The 19,855-nt window shown below is 45.8% G+C and overlaps 1 protein-coding gene across 1 annotated transcript; it reads left to right on the forward strand.

Moving 5' to 3' along the window:
- Positions 1–2,419: 2,419 nt before the first annotated feature.
- Positions 2,420–19,650, forward strand: ctsz (cathepsin Z). Its single transcript, XM_063041590.1, has 6 exons — positions 2,420–2,674; positions 8,056–8,219; positions 11,127–11,306; positions 12,009–12,159; positions 15,081–15,246; positions 19,361–19,650. The coding sequence occupies exons 1-6, from the start codon at positions 2,571–2,573 to the stop codon at positions 19,469–19,471; spliced, it is 876 nt and encodes a 291-aa protein (XP_062897660.1). The 5' UTR covers positions 2,420–2,570; the 3' UTR covers positions 19,472–19,650.
- The last annotated feature ends 205 nt before the right edge of the window (positions 19,651–19,855 follow it).

Genomic DNA, 19,855 nt, shown 5'->3' on the forward strand with positions numbered 1-19,855 from the left:
CCAGCATGTGAAGACAGAGTCCAGCGGATTGAGCGGACGAGACCAATGGAAGGTCCGACGGTCAAGAAGGCAGTCTCTGCAAGCGTTGTGGAACGTGTAGAGCACAAGAAGACATAGAAGATGTCCTGGTCATCCACTGCACCTAGTCCCATCTCCAGCCGTCTCGACTCGTCTTGCCACTGGATCCAGATGGGAATTGGGAAGACAGAGTGAGGCTGACGCTGCGCAACTCTCCCTCACTTAAATCCAAATGACGCGCTAGTCTCGACACCATCGCTGGCTGGTGGCGCAGTGACATCAGCGCCGGACACCGGGAGCGAAGGTTCCTGAGTTCAAATCCAGTCGAGCTGCTCCCGGGCACGCTTTCCATCCGTGCCGGGTGGAACTCGACCCGTAAAAAAAGTAGTAATGGTGTCGAGGTCTCCATCGATGACAATGGACGAACCTTATTTAAGAGGGATTAGTGTTTTGGTGTTCCTGATTTGCTTTTTAGCTGGCTCGGCACAACATTGTGGGCCGAATGGCCTGTCCTGTCTGTACTGTCCTATAGATGCCTTGAATTCTAAGGCTGTGCCCTCAAGTCCTAGGTTCTCCCACTGTAGCAAACATCCTCTCTACATCCATTAAACGCCCTCTAAACTAGGCTTTCCAATCAATAGTTTTCAATGGGGTACAAGGACGTACCTTTGATGTTCGTGTGATTCAGTTTTTCATTGCACTGGTACAACACATCCTTATCATTGGTAAACAAGCTTGACTTTAACTTCAGAATGGCTTTGCAGTGAACACTGGCAAAGAGCAGGACTGGGGCAGGATGTGGAGGCTGCCTTCTCCATACCGCGTGCAAGCAAAAATATCTATTACTAAACGCAAAATGAATCACGCTCATCATGTTAGTGTCTTCGTGGTGGTGGGGAAATTGACTTGTAACAAAATCATTTTATTTACTTAGAGATATAGTGTGGAATAGGCCCTTTGACCCCCAATTTAACCCTAGCCTAATCACGGGGCAATTTACGCCGACCTATCAACCAGTAGGAGTTTGGACTATGGGAGGAAACCGAAGTGCCAGGAGAAAACACACGGGGTCAAGGGGAGGACGTACAAACTCCTTACAGGGGGACGTTAGGACTGAACTCTGACACTCTGAGCTGTCATATTGTCTCACTCACCACAGTGCCAAAGTGATGGCACTGGTAGAGAGGATGGTCAAAACGGCTTTGGCACACTTGCCCACATTGGCACACAGGAGATGTTACAGCCCGTTTGGAGCACTGTGTACAGTTCTGGTCATGCAGCTACACAAAGAACTTCATTAAACCAGAGAAGGTACAAAATAAGTTCACAAGGATTTTACTGGCTTGTGTTGTAAGGAGAGGCGAGGCTGGGTCTATAGGAGCTGCTGGGCAAACTTTTGAGGTTTATAAAATTAAAGGACAAGGAACCATTATAATATCAAAAAGTGTACATTTAGTCTTCCCGGAGGGAGGGGAGTCTAAAATTAGGTGAGGGTGGTGAGGTTTGGAAGGGTCTTGGCCTGAAATGTCGACTGTTTACTGTTTTCCATAGATGCTGCCTGGCCTGCTGAGTTATATAACCATATAACAATTACAGCATGGAAACAGGCCATCTCGGCCCTTCTAGTCCGTGCCGAACTCTTAATCTCACCTAGTTCCACCGACCTGCACTCAGCCCATAACCCTCCGTTCCTTTTTTTGTTCCTCCAGCAGTTTGCCTGTGCTGCTTGGATTTCCAGCGTCTGCAGATTTTCTCGTCTGAAAGTGGTGGAGTACAGTATATGTAGTAATCTGCCAGAGGAAGTGGTCGGGACGATAAAAGGCATCTGGCCAAGTACAGTACCAGAATAGAGGGGAATGTGGGCAATGGGATTCGCTGAGGTAGACAGGTGGTTGGCATGAGCAAGTTGGGCCAAGGGGGCCGTTTCCATGCTGTGTGATCCTGTAATTAAATCCCTAGCTAAAAACAGAAAACGCCACAGAACCGACAGCACCCACACGAAGCCACACACTTAATATCTCAGCTTGAAGGTGGAAGAAGTATTCGGCCGGAACATTTACTCTGCCTCCCAGCAAACACTGATCGATTTGCTGAGGGCTTGCAGCGTTCCCGAGACACGAGATTTTGCAAATACTGGGAACCTTGAACAACACACACAAAATGCTGGAGGAACTCAGCAGATCAAATCAGATCTATGGAAGGAAGAACAGTTGACTCTTCCCGTACAGGGTCCGATTTGTAACGCATGCAACCGTAAAAATAACTTTCTGACTGTGAAAAGAAACTGTTTCACCTACTCAAAGGTCACGGAAACTGACTACAGATCGGAGACTCAAGATTCTGCCAGTGAACAACACCAGAGGGTGCGTAAACACCCAGCGTGTATTTCGCCCGGAGCACCCGTCCCAGAGAAACTGCTCACATGATTCAACAGAGGAGGATGCTGATTAAACCATTTCCTCTCTCCTCCCCTATTTAAACTGTTCACGAGCTCTCTGTACTGCAGCCGGCGAAGGCAGAGATTTCCTCCTGTTCTAGTGTACGGCCTGGCCATGTTACGCTGGCTACTTGCTCTCTTCCTCCTGGGCTGTGTCTCGGCCGCTCACCGCCTCACTCAGCCCTGCTATAAACCGGGCAAGAGAGACCAGGGAGTCAGGTATGGGGACGAGAGGGAGGGGAGGGCGCTGGAAGCAGCGTGTGGGGTTGTCCGCAGTACCGAGCGGCCGGAACAGTCTCTTCTCCCGTCTTCCCTTTCCCCTCTCCCGTCTTCCCTTTCCCCTCTCCCGTCTTCCCTTTCCCCTCTCCCGTCTTCCCTCTCCCCTCTCCCGTCTTCCCTCTCCCCTCTCCCGTCTCCCTCTCCCCTCTCCCGTCTTCCCTCTCCCCTCTCCCGTCTCCCTCTCCCCTCTCCCGTCTTCCCTCTCCCCTCTCCCGTCTTCCCTCTCCCCTCTCCCGTCTTCCCTCTCCCCTCTCCCGTCTTCCCTCTCCCCTCTCCCGTCTTCCCTCTCCCCTCTCCCGTCTTCCCTCTCCCCTCTCCCGTCTTCCCTCTCCCCTCTCCCGTCTTCCCTCTCCCCTCTCCCGTCTTCCCTCTCCCCTCTCCCGTCTTCCCTCTCCCCTCTCCCGTCTTCCCTCTCCCCTCTCCCCTCTCCCGTCTCCCCTCTCCCCTCTCCCCTCTCCCGTCTCCCCTCTCCCCTCTCCCGTCTCCCCTCTCCCGTCTCCCCTCTCCCGTCTCCCCTCTCCCCTCTCCCCTCTCCCGTCTCCCGTCTCCCGTCTCCCGTCTCCCGTCTCCCGTCTCCCGTCTCCCGTCTCCCGTCTCCCCTCTCCCCTCTCCCCTCTCCCCTCTCCCCTCTCCCCTCTCCCCTCTCCCCTCTCCCCTCTCCCCTCTCCCCTCTCCCCTCTCCCCTCTCCCCTCTCCCCTCTCCCCTCTCCCCTCTCCCCTCTCCCCTCTCCCCTCTCCCCTCTCCCCTCTCCCCTCTCCCCCATCACTCTCCCCTCTCCGCTTGTTGTTATTAACCCCGAGTGTCTAATCGAGCGTGACTTCTCAGTGTCTTTAACAAGAAGTGATTGTGTTAGTTGTGGTGGAGCCCTGTGGAAGGACGGCAAGAAAATAGAAACCGGCTAACAATGTTAATTCTTGTATAAAACTGCGTCAGGCAGAGGCGGCGAGTGAAGTAGAAAATTCGTGTGGGGGGTGGGGGAAGAGGGGTCGCGGGCATTTTTTTTGTCCTGGAGCAGTGGGGCCGGGGGTTCCGAAACGGCCTCCGCGGACTGGCGAAGAACGATAAACTTTCTTGCTGAAAGTGCACTGGCAAATCGGATGAGTTTCCACAGCAGTCCCTTCGTTTTGTGGCCCTTGGCAAATGACTAATTTTTTAAACCGACTATAAGTTCCACAATCGCAAAAACGTGGTTTGAACCTGCGGCCCTGGATTGCTGTGGTCTGTGAATTTAGCGCTGATCGTCTGGGGCTAAACAGGTTGGTCGGCATCTGTGGAGATAGCAATGGAGTTAACATCTGCTTGGATTGTAGCTGAAACATTTTTTTGCCCTCATTTTAATGTGATCAACATCCGATGTTACCCTTTAAAATGGTCTTTCTCCACTTTTTAACTTGAAGTGTCGGACATCCTTCCCCATACGGTGGCTAGTGGTGCTTGGCTATTCCTTCCCATAATCTGTTTGGTCTAGCTCTGATTCCCAGAAATAGACTGACGGTCCTTCAGAAACGCAGCCCCTCTCGACCCGTAACGTTATCGCTGTTAAGAGTCTGTGTTGCTACTTTGTGGTTTTGGCACGGTTTCACTGTAGACTCGTTCCCCTGTGCCCTTCCCACCGTTTGGGCAGCCCACAGAACAGATGCAGTAAAATGTAATCACACCTCCATAGTTTCATAAATCCAAAGGGATTATTCCAGGACATATCTCTCTCTCTAGGTCTGCATTAATCACTGCAAGTGCCCTTCCTGTAGTTCTTGTACTCTCCACCCACTCTGTTCTCCCATCCTCTGGTCTGACTGACATAACATTGGAATTGTAGTTGCATCTGCAGCTTGGACCTTGCACTTTTTGCTGACATTGATCGTCCCTTAGGCCAATTTGGACTGGTACTTTCAAACTATTTTATTCTACTGCTTCACGGCTCTGGCCAAGTTAGTTTGAACTTCATTCTACAGCACAAGAAAATTCCCACAAGGAAGTCTTTTTTAAAAAAAAATCTTTCTTCCCCTCTTACATTTGAGCATGTGAGCACTACTTCCTTTTCCAGCATATGTTGTGAAATTTGTCTTTGTGGCAGCAGAACATAATACATAAAAGAAAAAATGAATTACAGTAAATATATACTTACTGTAATTCATGGTTTTCTATTATTGTAGTTAAATTATTTCTATTTTTGCACTGCTTAAAGTAGTGAGGTAGTGTTCATGGGTTCAAAGTCCATTCAGAAATCGGAAGGCGGGGGGAACGAGCTGTTCCTGCATTGGTGAGTGTGTGCCTTCAGGCTCTCGTGCCTCCTTTCTGAGAACAAGGCATGACCTGGGTATTGGGGTCCTTAATGATGGATGCTGCCTTTTTGAGGCATTGTTCCTTGAAGATGACCTGGATACTATGGAGACTAGTGCCCATGATGGAGCTGACTAAATATACAATTCTCTTATTTTGAACCTGTTGACTGACACCTCTGCCCCCATTCACCCGCCATGCAGCCAGTTAGAATGCTCTTCACTGTATGTTGTAGAAATTTGTGAGTGTCTTTGGTGACATACCAAATCTCCTCAAACTTCTAATGAAATATAGCTGCTGTCCTGCCTTTGTGACTGTATCATATGTTAGGCCCAGGATAGATCTTCAGATCACTCTCTCCACTTCTGAGGACTGGTGTGTTTTCCCTCATCTTGCCCTTTCTGAAGTGCACAATTAGTTCCTTGGTCTTAATCACATTCAGTGCAAAATTGTTGCTGCAAAGCCGCTCAACTAGCTGATATACTTCACTCCTGTACCCCTCTCGTCACCTTCTGAAGTTCTGCCAACAATAGTTGTTTGTCAGCAAATTTGTAGATGGCATTTGAACTATACCTAGCCACACAGTCATGGTGCAGAGAGATTAGAGCAGTGGACTAAGCCCACATCCCTGTGGTTCACCGGTGTTGATTGTCAATGAGGTGGAGGTGTTATTTCTGATCTGCTCAGATTGTGGTCTTCTGGTTAGGAAGTTGAGGATCCAGTTGCAGAGGGAAGGAATGATTGTATAAAACACTGATTCTACACATCTCTGCAGATTCTTCCATCTGGCCAATGGGACACAAAATTGGAGCACATCATGACCATTCAGTTCCTACTGCTTGCTGTTGTTCAGTAAGATTGTGGCTAATCTTTCAGGACAAATTTCCTATACCAACCACAGAATCCTTGATTCTTTTGACAATCAAAACTCTCCAAACCTGTCCTCAACATACTTGGTAATTGAGTCCTCAGTTAGAGAATTCCAAAGATCCATCACTGCCCGAAGGAAGAAGTTTCTTCTCATCTCTGGTCTGAGTTGCCAACGCCTTTGGATGTAGATACTCTTCAGAGAAAACTAGCATTTACCCTGCTAAACCTTGTTAGAATTTTGTACATTTCAGTGAGATCCCTCCCCAGTCTAAGTTCAAGCCCTTAGCACACTCTGCTTGTACACCAAATCTGTCACTTCGGGGAAATAACCCTAGTGGACCTTCACTGCAGTCCTGTTATTGTAAGTATAACCTCCTGTATCTCCTCCCTGATGCCCCTAGGTTTATCACGAGGCCAGCCTGCTGTTTACAGGATACTCTGCTGTTTATCTGTGCTGCATGGATTTTGAGTATTTTTACTTGTGATATTTTGATTTATGTGTGACGTTTTGTGGGTGCATTGCACTTCATTTGGTTTTAAACATGTACAGTCAGATGACAAGCTTGAATTTGAACTTGAAGCTGGATTTCAGATCTCACCAGCCGGAAGTTCCAGATGGGCTTAAAAGCCAACTTTTAAGAATGGACAGACTTGGTAAGGTAGTTGTTGAGGACGTCTCAGCAGCAACATGCAGTCTGCCGGAGGAATGTAATGCCAGATGGTTGTAACTCGGCCAGCTCCATCACGGACACAAGCATCAAAGAGACCTTCAAAAGGTAATGCCTGAAGAAGGCAGCATCCATCATGCAGGACCTCGCATTCAGGACATTCCCTCTCCCCATTAATGCCATTGGGGAGGAAGTGTAGGAGTGTGAAGACCCACATTCAGCGTTTTAGGAAAAGCTGCTTCCCTTCTGCCATCAAATTTCTGAGCAGTCCATGAACTCTACCTCATTATTTTGCACTATTTATTATGCATGAATTGAATTTATGACCACTTTTATGTCTTGCACTGTAATGCTGCCACAAAACAACAAATTTCACGACGTGTCAGTACTAATAAACCTGATTCTGACTGAACTCAGCGGGTCAGACAGCATCTGTGGAAGGAAAGGAATTGACGTCGAAACCCTGCATCAGAACATTGTTTGTGCTCGGGCCCGTGTTCCTTTTAACGCAACACGTGCGTATACATTATAACAGGTGACAGAGGAGCAGTGAGGTTAGGAAAAACAAAGTTGTTGACTCTGGTGTCTTGTGTGAATGAAGAGTTAATATTCTGAGTCTGACCTCATACATGGTCAATCTGAGTGATTGGACTGGGAGAAATGCCAATGATTAAATAACAGACACAGGGGAAATTTGCAGAATCGTTCCTGGATGAGACCTGCATTGCTGTGGAGAAAGGAAAAGGATTAAATGACTGCTCAGACTCGCATTCCATACACAAAGGCTTCTGGGCCTTTTATTTTGAGCACAGAATAGAAATGTTTTTGGAGAAAACAACCCATTGGTGAGAGTGCATTTTATTTAATGAGCACAGACAAGGAAACCATTCTTATGACTGAACTGGATTGTGAAACAAATTACTTTAGTAAGTTTGTTTTATTTAGTGAAGTGGTACATATATGGGATGATTTCAATATTAAGCTGCTGGAAATTGCAGAATTAGAAGGCAGACTAAACTGTGATTTTTCTCCCCTGTAGAAGGATCTGTTCTGACAGGTAATTGTCTTCACGTACTCACTGACAAGTTGTTAGATGCACAGAAGCTCGCAGTTCTTTCTTGAAAATTTTTGAGGAAACTTTAAAGAGCTTCATTCCACACAGACTACAAATGTGGCTACAGTTTATTGTTAGTAAGGCCCAAGCTCCGAAGCAAAGTCAGGGTGAGATGAACCTGAATTTCTGCTTTGGAATCGTCAAATCAAAATGGCAGCATGTTTTAAATTCCGATACGGCAAATTTTGGTAGAGTGAATCCGGGATTATTACTGGGCCTCCTTTTGATTCCTACTGCATCAAGGATGCAAAGGTGGGCAATTGAGAACAGATTTTCACTGTACCTCAGTACAATGTGGGAACTTTGGGTGGAAAAAAAAAACCAAGAATGTTAAATGACCCTAAAATACAAACCAATTAATTAATTGCTGCTTGTTCCTCTCCCGCAGGTCTTACACTCGGCCCCATGAACGGCTGCCTGTGGCCGCGCTGCCAAAGGCGTGGGACTGGCGCAACGTGAACGGGGTGAACTACGTCAGCACCACCAGGAACCAGCACATCCCGCAGTACTGCGGATCCTGCTGGGCTCACGGGAGCACCAGCGCCATGGCAGGTACAACACGGACGGTGCTGAAATACCCTGCAACACCCCCTGATTAAACTGGGTAGTGTGCCAGGGGAAGAGACCGTCCATAAACAAGAATGCAAGACCAGAGTCAGTGCCAGTGTGGGAGCCACAGGTGGAGAAAACCAAGGAAGTGAAGTACTATGAGGCCCAGTGCAGGGAATGTAGGCAATCTCGGTGTTCTAACAGCCATAGCTGAATACAGATCCAATTCATCCTTCTATGCCATGTATCATGCCTTTGAATTGTATTTCTGAGCCTTTTACTGCATTTCATCTGTCCAAGGTAACAGGACATAGATTAAATTTGGGCCATTCAGAAGTAAATGATGCCTGAATAAGTGCAAGGCCAGACATTTTCCCCTCAACTTGGGTGAGACGAGAAATAGAGGGTCCTAGATTTGGGGTGAAAGGTGAAATATTTAAGGGAAATATTTCTTCCCAGGGGGGTGTTGTGGAACAGGCTGCCAGCGTAAGTGGCAGATGTGGGTTCAATTGTAACATTTAAGAGAGGTTTGGATGGATACACGAATAGGAGGTGTTCAGAAGAATGTGGGCCAGGTGCAGGTAGATGGGACAAGGCAGAAGGGTTGGCATGAGCTAGATGGGCCAAAGGGCCTGTTTCTGTGCTGTAGTACTCTGATTTGAGGATATTGTGATCCTGCAAGGGGAGGTGGATAGCCTGAGTGTCCGGGCAAAAGCTTGGCAAATGGAGTTTTGTGCACATCCAACCAGCCAGTGCACAGCATATCCATATGTATGAGGATTTGGGACCAGCAGCATGGATTTCCCGGAGCCTGCAAGCATCTTTTGCGGGGTGGGAACTCGGTTTGCGACCCCATTTCTGACTTGCAAACAGTTCCCTGGCATAGAACTCTTCTGTAACCTGCAAGTCCCTCACTGGCAGTGCACCAGTAGAACTGCAGAGGTGTTGGCTGTCTCCTAGTGAACTCAGTCACATCACCAACTTTCTGGGGAAGTTAAAGGATGGATAATGAATGCTGGCCTTGTCAGAAATGCCCCATCTGAGGTGAAAAAAAAAGAATAATATCTTTGCAACTGGAGAGCTGAGGACAGAGATTAGTTTGTGAAACTTGTTTAGAACAGTGTGCAGGGAACTGTAGATTGGGTATAACTTAACTGAATGGTGTGTGAGTGTGTTTGGTCAAGTCCTATTTCTAAACCAAGTTACTGGAAGTAGTGTACTTTTCAAACACAATAGAAACATTATAGGGATGATAAAATATCTGCAGGCATCAACCCTTGTATATTGATTGAGGATATCAACATAGGACGCCATCTCCACGACACTTCACTCTGCCCTGACCCACCTGGTCAGCCTCAACTCTTACGTCAAAATGCTGTTCATTGACTTTAGTTCGGCATTCAATACGGTGGTCCTCTCCAAGCTGATTGCCAAACTTTGCCAGTTTGGTATCAGCTCATACTTCTGCAATTGGACTTTCTGACTAACAAACCCCAATCAGTTAAGTTAGACAACTGCCCCCCCCTCCACTCTCTCCCTGAACACCGGCGTGCCTCAAGGCTGTGTGCTGAGCCCTCTTCTGTATTCCCTTTTCACCTATGACTGCGTTCCTGTACATGGTTCTAACTCCATAATCAAGTTCGCAGATGATACCACGGTGGTTGGCTTGATCAGAGGGGATGACGAGACGGCCTACAGGGATGAGGTCCAGCACCTGGCTGTGTGGTGTGCCGACAACAACCTGGCCCCTTAACACCCAGAAGACCAAGGAGATCATTGTGGACTTCAGGCATGCTAGGAGCCACACTCAACATCCCCATCTACATCAACGGAACTGTAGTGGAGCGTGTATCAAGCTTCAAATTCCTTGGTGTCCACATTTCCAAGGATCTCACCTGGTCCCTGAACTCCTCCATCCTGATCAAGAAGGCACAACGACGCCTTTATTTCCTGCGGAGCATGAAGAAAGCTCACCTCTGTCCCGGGATACTGACGGACTTTTATCACTGTACCACTGAGAGCATACTCACCAACTGCATCTCAGTGTGGTATGGCAATTGTCCCGTATTGTACCGCAAAGCACTCCAGTGTGTGGTGAAAACTGCCCAACGGAATATCAGCACCCAATTGCCCACCATTGAGAACATCTACCATAAACGCTGCCTGGGCAGGGCGAAAAGCATTATCAAGGATGCATCTTACCCTAACCATGGACTTTTTACTCTCCTCCCAAACGGTAGGCACTACAGGAGCCTCCACTCCTGCACCAGCAGGCTCAGGAAGAGCTTCTTCCCTGAGGCTGTGACTCTGCTGAACCTCACATCACAGCACTAAGCAGTATTGCACCCATATTGTACTGTCTTAGTACTTTTATATTTGTGTGCTGTAGCACTTACTTTTTATTCGCAGTTATTTTGTAAATAGCACTGTTCTTTGCATTTCTGATTAGATGCTGATGGCATTTCATTGGCTTTGTATCTGTACACAGTGCAATGACAATAAAGTTGAATCTAATCTAATATTTTCACAAGAATGATTTGATACAGAGGTTGAGAGCCACTTTTTCTGTATTGCTTCCGGTGGTAGCATGGATCATTTTTGTAGGTCATGTCCTGTTAGGTAGTTTCAGCTCATTGGCCAATGTCAAACTTGCTCTCTCCGGTCCTCTGGCTCTGGAAAGATGGCAACTTGTGCTCAATGCTGACCCTTGAAACTTTACTAGGTTTGACTTGACAGTAAGGCTTGGTGCTGTCATGGGTTTCACGCCAACTATAATACTGCCTGCTACTGCCAAAACTCTCATCCTGCAAACCCCTCAAAGGCAACAGAGGGCTTCATCCCACTAGTTAGATTGCAATGTCCAATACATGTGCAGACTGTGACAGCCTAATAAAGGGATTTCTTTTCCAGATAGGATCAACATAAAGCGCAAGGGTGCCTGGCCATCAGCGTACCTGTCGGTTCAGCACATTATTGACTGCGCCAATGCAGGGTCCTGTGAAGGCGGTGACCACTATGGGGTGTGGAGCTACGCTCACTCGCACGGCATTCCAGACGAGACCTGCAACAACTACCAGGCCAAGGACCAAGGTACCATTTTCACTGCTGCATCTTCCTCACTCTAACTAAGGTGAACAGAAGCCGAATACACTGGAACATGAGCTATTTGAGATGGAGACGTGAGAATGCAGATGCTGAAATCCAGAGCAAAAACACACAAAAAAAAACCTGTTGGAGGAACTCGGGGCTTTGTCAAGCAAATGGCTGACATTTCATGTTCTCTACCCAAATCACTGATTATTCCTTTGCCTCCACAGATGCTACCCGACCTGCTGAGTTCCCCCACTAGGTTGGTTTCTTGACTCATGTTAAGGTGCCTTAATTTTCCACCCATTTGATGAAGCTCTTGTATTGAGCTCATAGAACTTATAACACCAAAAAGGAATGATTTGTGATTCATTTTGATCTATGCAATATTTATGGTCCATTAGAGCTTCTTCCAACCCCATTCAGTTGGTCTCCATCCTGTGCCTTATTCTCCTTGTTATATCTATGCTTTGCTTTGTGACTAAGGTTTCACTAGTATTACTATGTCCTGTGTTTAGAGGAGAGGCCTCCACCATTTTTACCTTTTCCCAAGTTCTGTCACTGCCACCGGGCTGACCACAGTTGCCACTTCACAGTCATCAGTTCATTATTTCTACAGTTGGAGATAATCATTCTGAGCCATCAAGAAACTAACTTTAAACAACGGCAAAAATACTAAATGTCTGATTTTATTTTATTTTTTAGCTTGTTTGCCATTTAATCAGTGTGGCACTTGTACAACTTTCGGAGTCTGTCATATTGTCAACAATTACACACTATGGAAGGTTGGTGACTATGGCCATGTCAGTGGTCGAGAGAAGATGATGGCAGAGATCTATGCCAATGGCCCAATCAGGTACAGTATTTGATAAGGCCCATTCCTCTTTAACATCCTGGTATCAGTGATGTAAAGTTGAGCTTTGTTGAATGGTGCATCTGTTCACAACTATGTTAATACTGTTTGTTTGTTCCTGGGACCATTTCACTCCTGGTTTATCAACTTGTCTTAAAGACATTTGTGCACTCAAATTCTAGTGCTCTTGGAAGAAGAGAACTCCAAAGGCTGGTGACAATGCAAAAAATTCAAAGATTCAGAGTACATTTATTATCAGAGTATGTATACAACCCTGAAATTCATCTTCCCCGCAGACAGTCGTGAAACAGAAGAAACCATAGAACCCGTTCAAAGTAAAACATCACACCACCGCCCACATGCAAAAAAACAAAAGAGCGAAAACCAGTATTAACACAAAATCAAAAGAGTCCAGGCATTTTCAGTTTAGCTGGGTGTTTGTTAACTGCAGGCTACCCCAATACAAAATCACCCAAAATAGCAACAAAAAAAGAGAAACCAGAAACACATAATTAAACCTCACCCAAGACCCAAATCGTGCAACAGCGTCGAGGGAGGGAGGGAGGGAGGGAGGAACCCTGCTCTGGGAGCAGTGAGCGAGAAGCTGGTGGGCAGTGCTGGACACACCCCTCACCTGCACTCGTTGCAATGATTTCAATCTTCCTTGGGGTTTAACTGGCGAGAAATGGGAGTCAATAGTGGGCTTGCGCCCCATCTTCAGGCTTCTTGGCCTCGAGGCCGTGTGCCCCACAGAACGTCCTTGGAGACAGCAAAATGCCCCATTGTTCAATCGGCCCAAAAACATACCAGCAAAATGGCTGTCACTGGCTCCAACAGCAGCAGAATCACATTTGAAAGAAAAAGATAAAAGAAGTGAACTGTCTGGAGGATGTCGTCGTTGGTCGCTGGTGTCATCTACCTCGATTGGATTTGGGCAATGAACTTTTCTAGATTTTCCCAAAAGTGGAAACCTCCTCTCCAAATCCACCCTGTCAAGACCTTTCAAATCACGTATGGTTTAATTGTCTACTTTCTTCTCAACTCCTATGACTACAAGCCCAGCTGGTCTATAAAGGCTGATTTATACTTCTGCGTAGGCTCTACGCTGTAGCCTACGCCGTTGTGAGCATTTATACTTGTGCGTTGGTGTGTCTGCGTCGCTCTGCAATTCACTGCCAAAACGCTAGTTGGCGGTGGGGTTTCTATGCCACTGTGTTGAGTTTCTTTGTGTACTTTAAACAATGGCGACTGAAACTGAGCACATCATGTTGGAGTTGGAGCTCATAAATGTTGAACAAGAGTTACTTTTATTGAAATTACTGTAACACAGAAAAGAGAGAAGACGTCAGAGGAGATGGTGTGTACGACCATTGAACGGATTGAGGCAGAAGGAGGGTGAGTTTTCTGTGCTTGTCCGGCCACTGAGAGACATGGACGAGGAAATACATTTTAAATATTTTCGGATGTCAGCAGGTAGATTTGACGAGAAAAAGCAACCGGAAATGCGTAGGAGGAAATGCAATGCTACCAAGTGGACCAATCACAGTTGTTGCGGTCTGCGTTGCCGCGACGCATAGTTACATTTTTAGGGAGGTGCGTGTCAGGCTACGGCATAGGGTATGTGGCTACGCCGTACCTACAGCGTAGATTCGATGTAGAAGTATAAATTGGCCTTGAAATACTGCCCATTCCAAATGTTGTCCTAGTAAACGTTCTCTGAACTGCTGGCATTGCTTGCACCACGTTTCCAGTGGTGGTGCAGGATGGTGAGCTGTGTCTCCAAAGCCACTGTAGGGCTCTGACAATATTGCACACACCGGCATCAGTTTATTTCCCCAGACTCTGATTTGACACCTATATTTACCTCGTTTTGATCTTGCACTTTATTGTTCACCTGCACTGCACTTTCTCTGTAGCTGTACACTTTATTTTTGCATTGTTATTGTTTTACCTTGCTCTACATCAATGTACCGTGTAATGAAAGCACAGCAGCGTCTCTACTTCCTTAGAAGTTTGCGAAGATTCTACATGACGTCTAAAACTTTGACAAACATCTATAGATGTGTGGTGGAGAGTATACTGTCTGGCTGCATCACAGCCTGGTATGGAAACACCATCTACATGAAGCATTGTTGCAGGAAAGCAGCATCCATCATCAGGGGCACCCACCACCCAGGCCATGCTCTCTTCTTGCTGCTGCCGCCAGGAAGATGATACAGGAGCCTCAGGATTTACACCACCACGTTCAGAAATAGTTATTACCACTCAACCACCAGGCTCTTGAACCAGAGAGGATAACTTTACCCAACTTCACTTGCCTCATCATTGAAATATTCCCACAAACTATGGGCTGTCTTTCAAGGACTCTTCATCTTAGGTTCTGGATAGTTTATTGATTATTTATTTACTGTTTTTTTTTCTCTTGTATTTGCACAATTTGTCTTTTGCACACTGGTTGTCCTCCCTGTTGGGTGTGGTCTTTCATCAATTCTATTAAGATTCTTAGATTTATTGAGTGCCTGCAAGAAAATGAATCTCGGGGTTGTATATGGTGACATGTATGTAGTTTGATAATAAATTTACTTTGATCTGTATCAATGATATGCAAGGTAGCTTTTTCACTGTATCTTGGTATCTGTGACAATCATAAACCATCTCTGAGTATGACACACAGTTGTGCTGGATTCGGAGTGCGACTTGAAGCCACTTTGGCTCTTGGCAGAAAGTTTTAACACTAACCTCAAGGTTGGCCTGCAACTTGTAGTTCAATATGCATATACAAATATAAACAATATGTACTTGTTTGAATACAGACAAAACAACAGGTCATGGACACTAGGGTGGCTAATCTTGAGTTACTGATAAAAGTTGAAGTAGTTTTGGAGCTAGCTATGTTTGGTAAACTTTCATTTAATTCCTTGTAGTTGCGGTATTATGGCTACAGACAAGCTGGAAGTGTACAGTGGAGGGGTATACTCTGAGTATCACTTCGAATCGACCATAAACCATATCGTGTCAGTGGCAGGCTGGGGTGTGGACGAGGATGGAACTGAATATTGGATTGTGCGCAACTCCTGGGGTGAACCATGGGTAAGTACAGCCCAGAGTCGTCATCCTGGGTTGGTGCAAGTACATTCTACCTAGAAGTAGGTAACTACCATTCAGTCGCGAGCCAAGTATCTATGATTAAGCTCAATCTCTTTATCTGATGGACTATATTGTACACATGCATTATCAGCTCTCCTCCATTGTACAAGAATGCTTTGCTGACTGGGAGGACACCTTTGTCCCTACTGGCGATACCCAGAGACTATTCATTCCTGTTGTCTCTATCACGAGGGAAGGAAAGGGCTTCCTGCTTGCAGTTATTGCCTGATATTCTGGATGCTAATGCTGGGGCAAACTTTCTGTACACCTATGTCATGGTCATGGTACATATAGGTACCAATGACATAGGTAGGAAAAGGGATGAGGTCCTGAAAGAATATAGGGAGCTAGGAAGGGAGTTGAGAAAAAGGACCGCAAAGGTAGTAATCTCGGGATTACTGCCTGTGCCACGCGACAGTGAGAGTAGGAATGCGATGAGGTGGAGGATAAATGCGTGGCTGAGGGATTGGAGCAGGGGGCAGGGATTCAAGTTTTTGGATCATTGGGACCTCTTTTGGCGCAGGCGTAACCTGTACAAAAAGGACGGGTTACACTTGAATCGTAGGGGGACCAATATCCTGGCAGGGAGATTAGCCGGGGCTACTGAGGTGACTTTAAACTAGAATGGTTGGGGGGTGGGAATCAAATTAAAGAGGCTAGGCGTGAGGAGGTTAGTTCACAACAGAGGGATGGGAACCAGTGCAGAGAGACAGAGGGGTGTAAAGTGAGGGTAGAAGCAAAAAGTACAAAGGAGAAAAGTAAAAGTGGCAGGCCGACAAATCCAGGGCAAGCATTAAAAAGGGCCACTTTTCAACATAATTGTATAAGGGCTAAGAGAGTTGTAAAAGAGCGCCTGAAGGCTTTATGTGTCAATGCAAGGAGCATTCGTAATAAGGTGGATGAATTGAAAGTGCAGATTGTTATTAATGATTATGATATAGTTGGGATCACAGAGACATGGCTCCAGAGTGACCAGGGATGGGAGCTCAACGTTCAGGGATATTCAATATTCAGGAGGGATAGACATGAAGGAAGGGGAGGTGGGTGGTGTTGCTGGTTAAAGAAGAGATTAACACAATAGAAAGGAAAGACATAAGCCGGGAAGATGTGGAATCGATATGGGTAGAGCTGCGTAACACTAAGGCGCAGAAGACGCTGGTGGGAGTTGTGTACAGGCCACCTAACAGTAGTAGTGAGGTTGGAGATGGTATTAAACAGGAAATTAGAAATGTGTGCAATAAAGGAACAGCAGTTATAATGGGTGACTTCAATCTACATGTAGACTGGGTGAACCAAATTGGTAAAGGTGCTGAGGAAGAGGATTTCTTGGAATGTATGCGGGATGGTTTTTTGAACCAACATGTCGAGGAACCAACTAGAGAGCAGGCTATTATGGACTGGGTTTTGAGCAATGAGGAAGGGTTAATTAGCAATCTTGTCGTGAGAGGCCCCTTGGGTAAGAGTGACCATAATATGGTGGAATTCTTCATTAACATGGAGAGTGACATAGTTAATTCAGAAACAAAGGTTCTGAACTTAAAGAGGGGTAACTTTGAAGGTATGAGACGTGAATTAGCTAAGATAGACTGGCAAAACACTTAAAGGATTGACGGTGGATATGCAATGGCAAGCATTTAAAGGTTGCATGGATGAACTACAACAATTGTTCATCCCAGTTTGGCAAAAGAATAAATCAAGGAAGGTAGTGCACCCGTGGCTGACAAGAGAAATTAGGGATAGTATCAATTCCAAAGAAGAAGCATACAAATTAGCCAGAGAAAGTGGCTCACCTGAGGACTGGGAGAAATTCAGAGTTCAGCAGAGGAGGACAAAGGGCTTAATTAGGAAGGGGAAAAAAGATTATGAGAGAAAACTGGCAGGGAACATAAAAACCGACTGTAAAAGCTTTTATAGATATGTAAAAAGGAAAAGACTGGTAAAGACAAATGTAGGTCCCCTGCAGACAGAAACAGGTGAATTGATTATGGGGAGCAAGGACATGGCAGACCAATTGAATAATTACTTTGGTTCTGTCTTCACTAAGGAGGACATAAATAATCTCCCAGAAATAGTAAGGGACAGAGGGTCCAGTGAGATGGAGGAACTGAGCGAAATACATGTTAGTAGGGAAGTGGTGTTAGGTAGATTGAAGGCAGATAAGTCCCCAGGGCCAGATGGTCTGCATCCTAGAGTGCTTAAGGAAGTAGCCCAAGAAATCGTGGATGCATTAGTGATAATTTTTCAAAACTCGTTAGATTCTGGACTAGTTCCTGAGGATTGGAGGATGGCTAATGTAACCCCACTTTTTAAAAAAGGAGGGAGAGAGAAACCGGGGAATTATAGACTGGTTAGCCTAACGTCGGTGGTGGGGAAACTGCTGGAGTCAGTTATCAAGGATGTGATAACAGCACATTTGGAAAGCGGTGAAATGATCGGACAAAGTCAGCATGGATTTGTGAAAGGAAAATCACGTCTGACGAATCTCATAGAATTTTTTGAGGATGTAACTAGTAGAGTGGATAGGGGAGAACCAGTGGATGTGGTATATTTGGATTTTCAAAAGGCTTTTGACAAGGTCCCACACAGGAGATTAGTGTGCAAACTTAAAGCACACGGTATTGGGGGTAAGGTATTGGTGTGGGTGGAGAATTGGTTAGCAGACAGGAAGCAAAGAGTGGGAATAAACGGGACCTTTTCAGAATGGCAGGCGGTGACTAGTGGGGTACCGCAACACTCAGTGCTGGGACCCCAGTTGTTTACAATATATATTAATGACTTGGATGAGGGAATTAAATGCAGCATCTCCAAGTTTGCGGATGACACGAAGCTGGGTGGCAGTGTTAGCAGTGAGGAGGATGCTAAGAGAATGCAGGGTGACTTGGATAGGTTGGGTGAGTGGGCAAATTCATGGCAGATGCAATTTAATGTGGATAAATGTGAAGTTATCCACTTTGGTGGCAAAAATAGGAAAACAGATTATTATCTGAATGGTGGCCGATTAGGAAAAGGGGAGGTGCAACGAGACCTGGGTGTCATTATACACCAGTCATTGAAAGTGGGCATGCAGATACAGCAGGCGGTGAAAAAGGCGAATGGTATGCTGGCATTTATAGCAAGAGGATTCGAGTACAGGAGCAGGGAGGTACTGCTGCAGTTGTACAAGGCCTTGGTGAGACCACACCTGGAGTATTGTGTGCAGTTTTGGTCCCCTAATCTGAGGAAAGACATCCTTGCCATAGAGGGAGTACAAAGAAGGTTCACCAGATTGATTCCTGGGCTGGCAGGACTTTCATATGAAGAAAGACTGGATGAACTGGGCTTGTACTCGTTGGAATTTAGAAGATTGAGGGGGGATCTGATTGAAACGTATAAGATCCTAAAGGGATTGGACAGGCTAGATGCAGGAAGATTGTTCCCGATGTTGGGGAAGTCCAGAACGAGGGGTCACAGTTTGAGGATAGAGGGGAAGCCTTTTAGGACCGAGATTAGGAAAAACTTCTTCACACAGAGAGTGGTGAATCTGTGGAATTCTCTGCCACAGGAAACTGTTGAGGCCAATTCATTGGCTATATTTAAGAGGGAGTTAGATATGGCCCTTGTGGCTACAGGGGTCAGGGGGTATGGAGGGAAGGCTGGGGCGGGGTTCTGAGTTGGATGATCAGCCATGATCATAATAAATGGCGGTGCAGGCTCGAAGGGCCGAATGGCCTACTCCTGCACCTATTTTCTATGTTTCTATGTCATGTTGAACAGTCGGATCTGCTCTTAACTTCTACACTCAAGGCAGTATAAGACATAGTGCAGTGCCCTATCATTTAACACTTTAACCTGCATTTCCCAGTAGTTTGACCTGGATTCTGTTGACCCTGTGAATTTTCACATGCAGAAGACCTCAACCTTAGAAGAAAATAATTGCTGGATTAATCAGCATCATTTCATGACATGCCAGCAATATTAATTCAGATTCTGAGTGTCTTAACAAACTATTTCATTAGAGAGAGAGAGAGACTGCAAATCTGAGACAGTCATATGATTAACACTTTGGTTACTATTCCAGGGGGAGAAAGGTTGGCTACGAATTGTCACCAGTGCTTACAAAGGAGGAAAAGGAAACTTCTACAACCTGGCAATAGAAGACGATTGTGCCTATGGGGACCCTGTTTTGTAGCAGGGTGTGAATTTGACATGTAATAAATTGCAAATCTACTACTTTAAAAATATATATTTTTAAAGAGGTCAAATGGGGGGGTAAAGATAATTTTTACAAACTGTGCTTGTACTAGGAAAACTGCATTGAGTGCAGGAGTAATTAAAGAAAAATAAAGATGGACTTTTACAATGGGAGAGTAATCATATATTGTTCAGCTCAAAGAGCCTAAAACTACTGTATAAAATTCAATAGCTCTTAAACAGTATGTCTGTCTTGTGCTTCAGTTCAATGTGCCTTGTAGAAAAGATTTAAGCAATACTGCCTTCCCAGTGCAGCAGTACAATAGTAAAACTTCTGCATGAAGCTGTGTGAACAGTGAATCAATCTTACTTATTGGTTTCT

The sequence above is a fragment of the Mobula hypostoma genome, chromosome 2 (assembly GCF_963921235.1).
Source record: "Mobula hypostoma chromosome 2, sMobHyp1.1, whole genome shotgun sequence".
Classification (NCBI taxonomy): Eukaryota; Metazoa; Chordata; class Chondrichthyes; order Myliobatiformes; family Myliobatidae; genus Mobula; species Mobula hypostoma.

Coding starts and splice junctions, on each gene's coding strand:
- ctsz (XM_063041590.1), top strand. CDS start 2,571: ATGTTACGCTGGCTACTTGCTCTCTTCCTCCTGGGCTGTGTCTCGGCC. Junction 2,675..8,055: donor AAGAGAGACCAGGGAGTCAG/GTATGGGGACGA, acceptor CCTCTCCCGCAG/GTCTTACACTCGGCCCCATG. Junction 12,160..15,080: donor TATGCCAATGGCCCAATCAG/GTACAGTATTTG, acceptor AATTCCTTGTAG/TTGCGGTATTATGGCTACAG.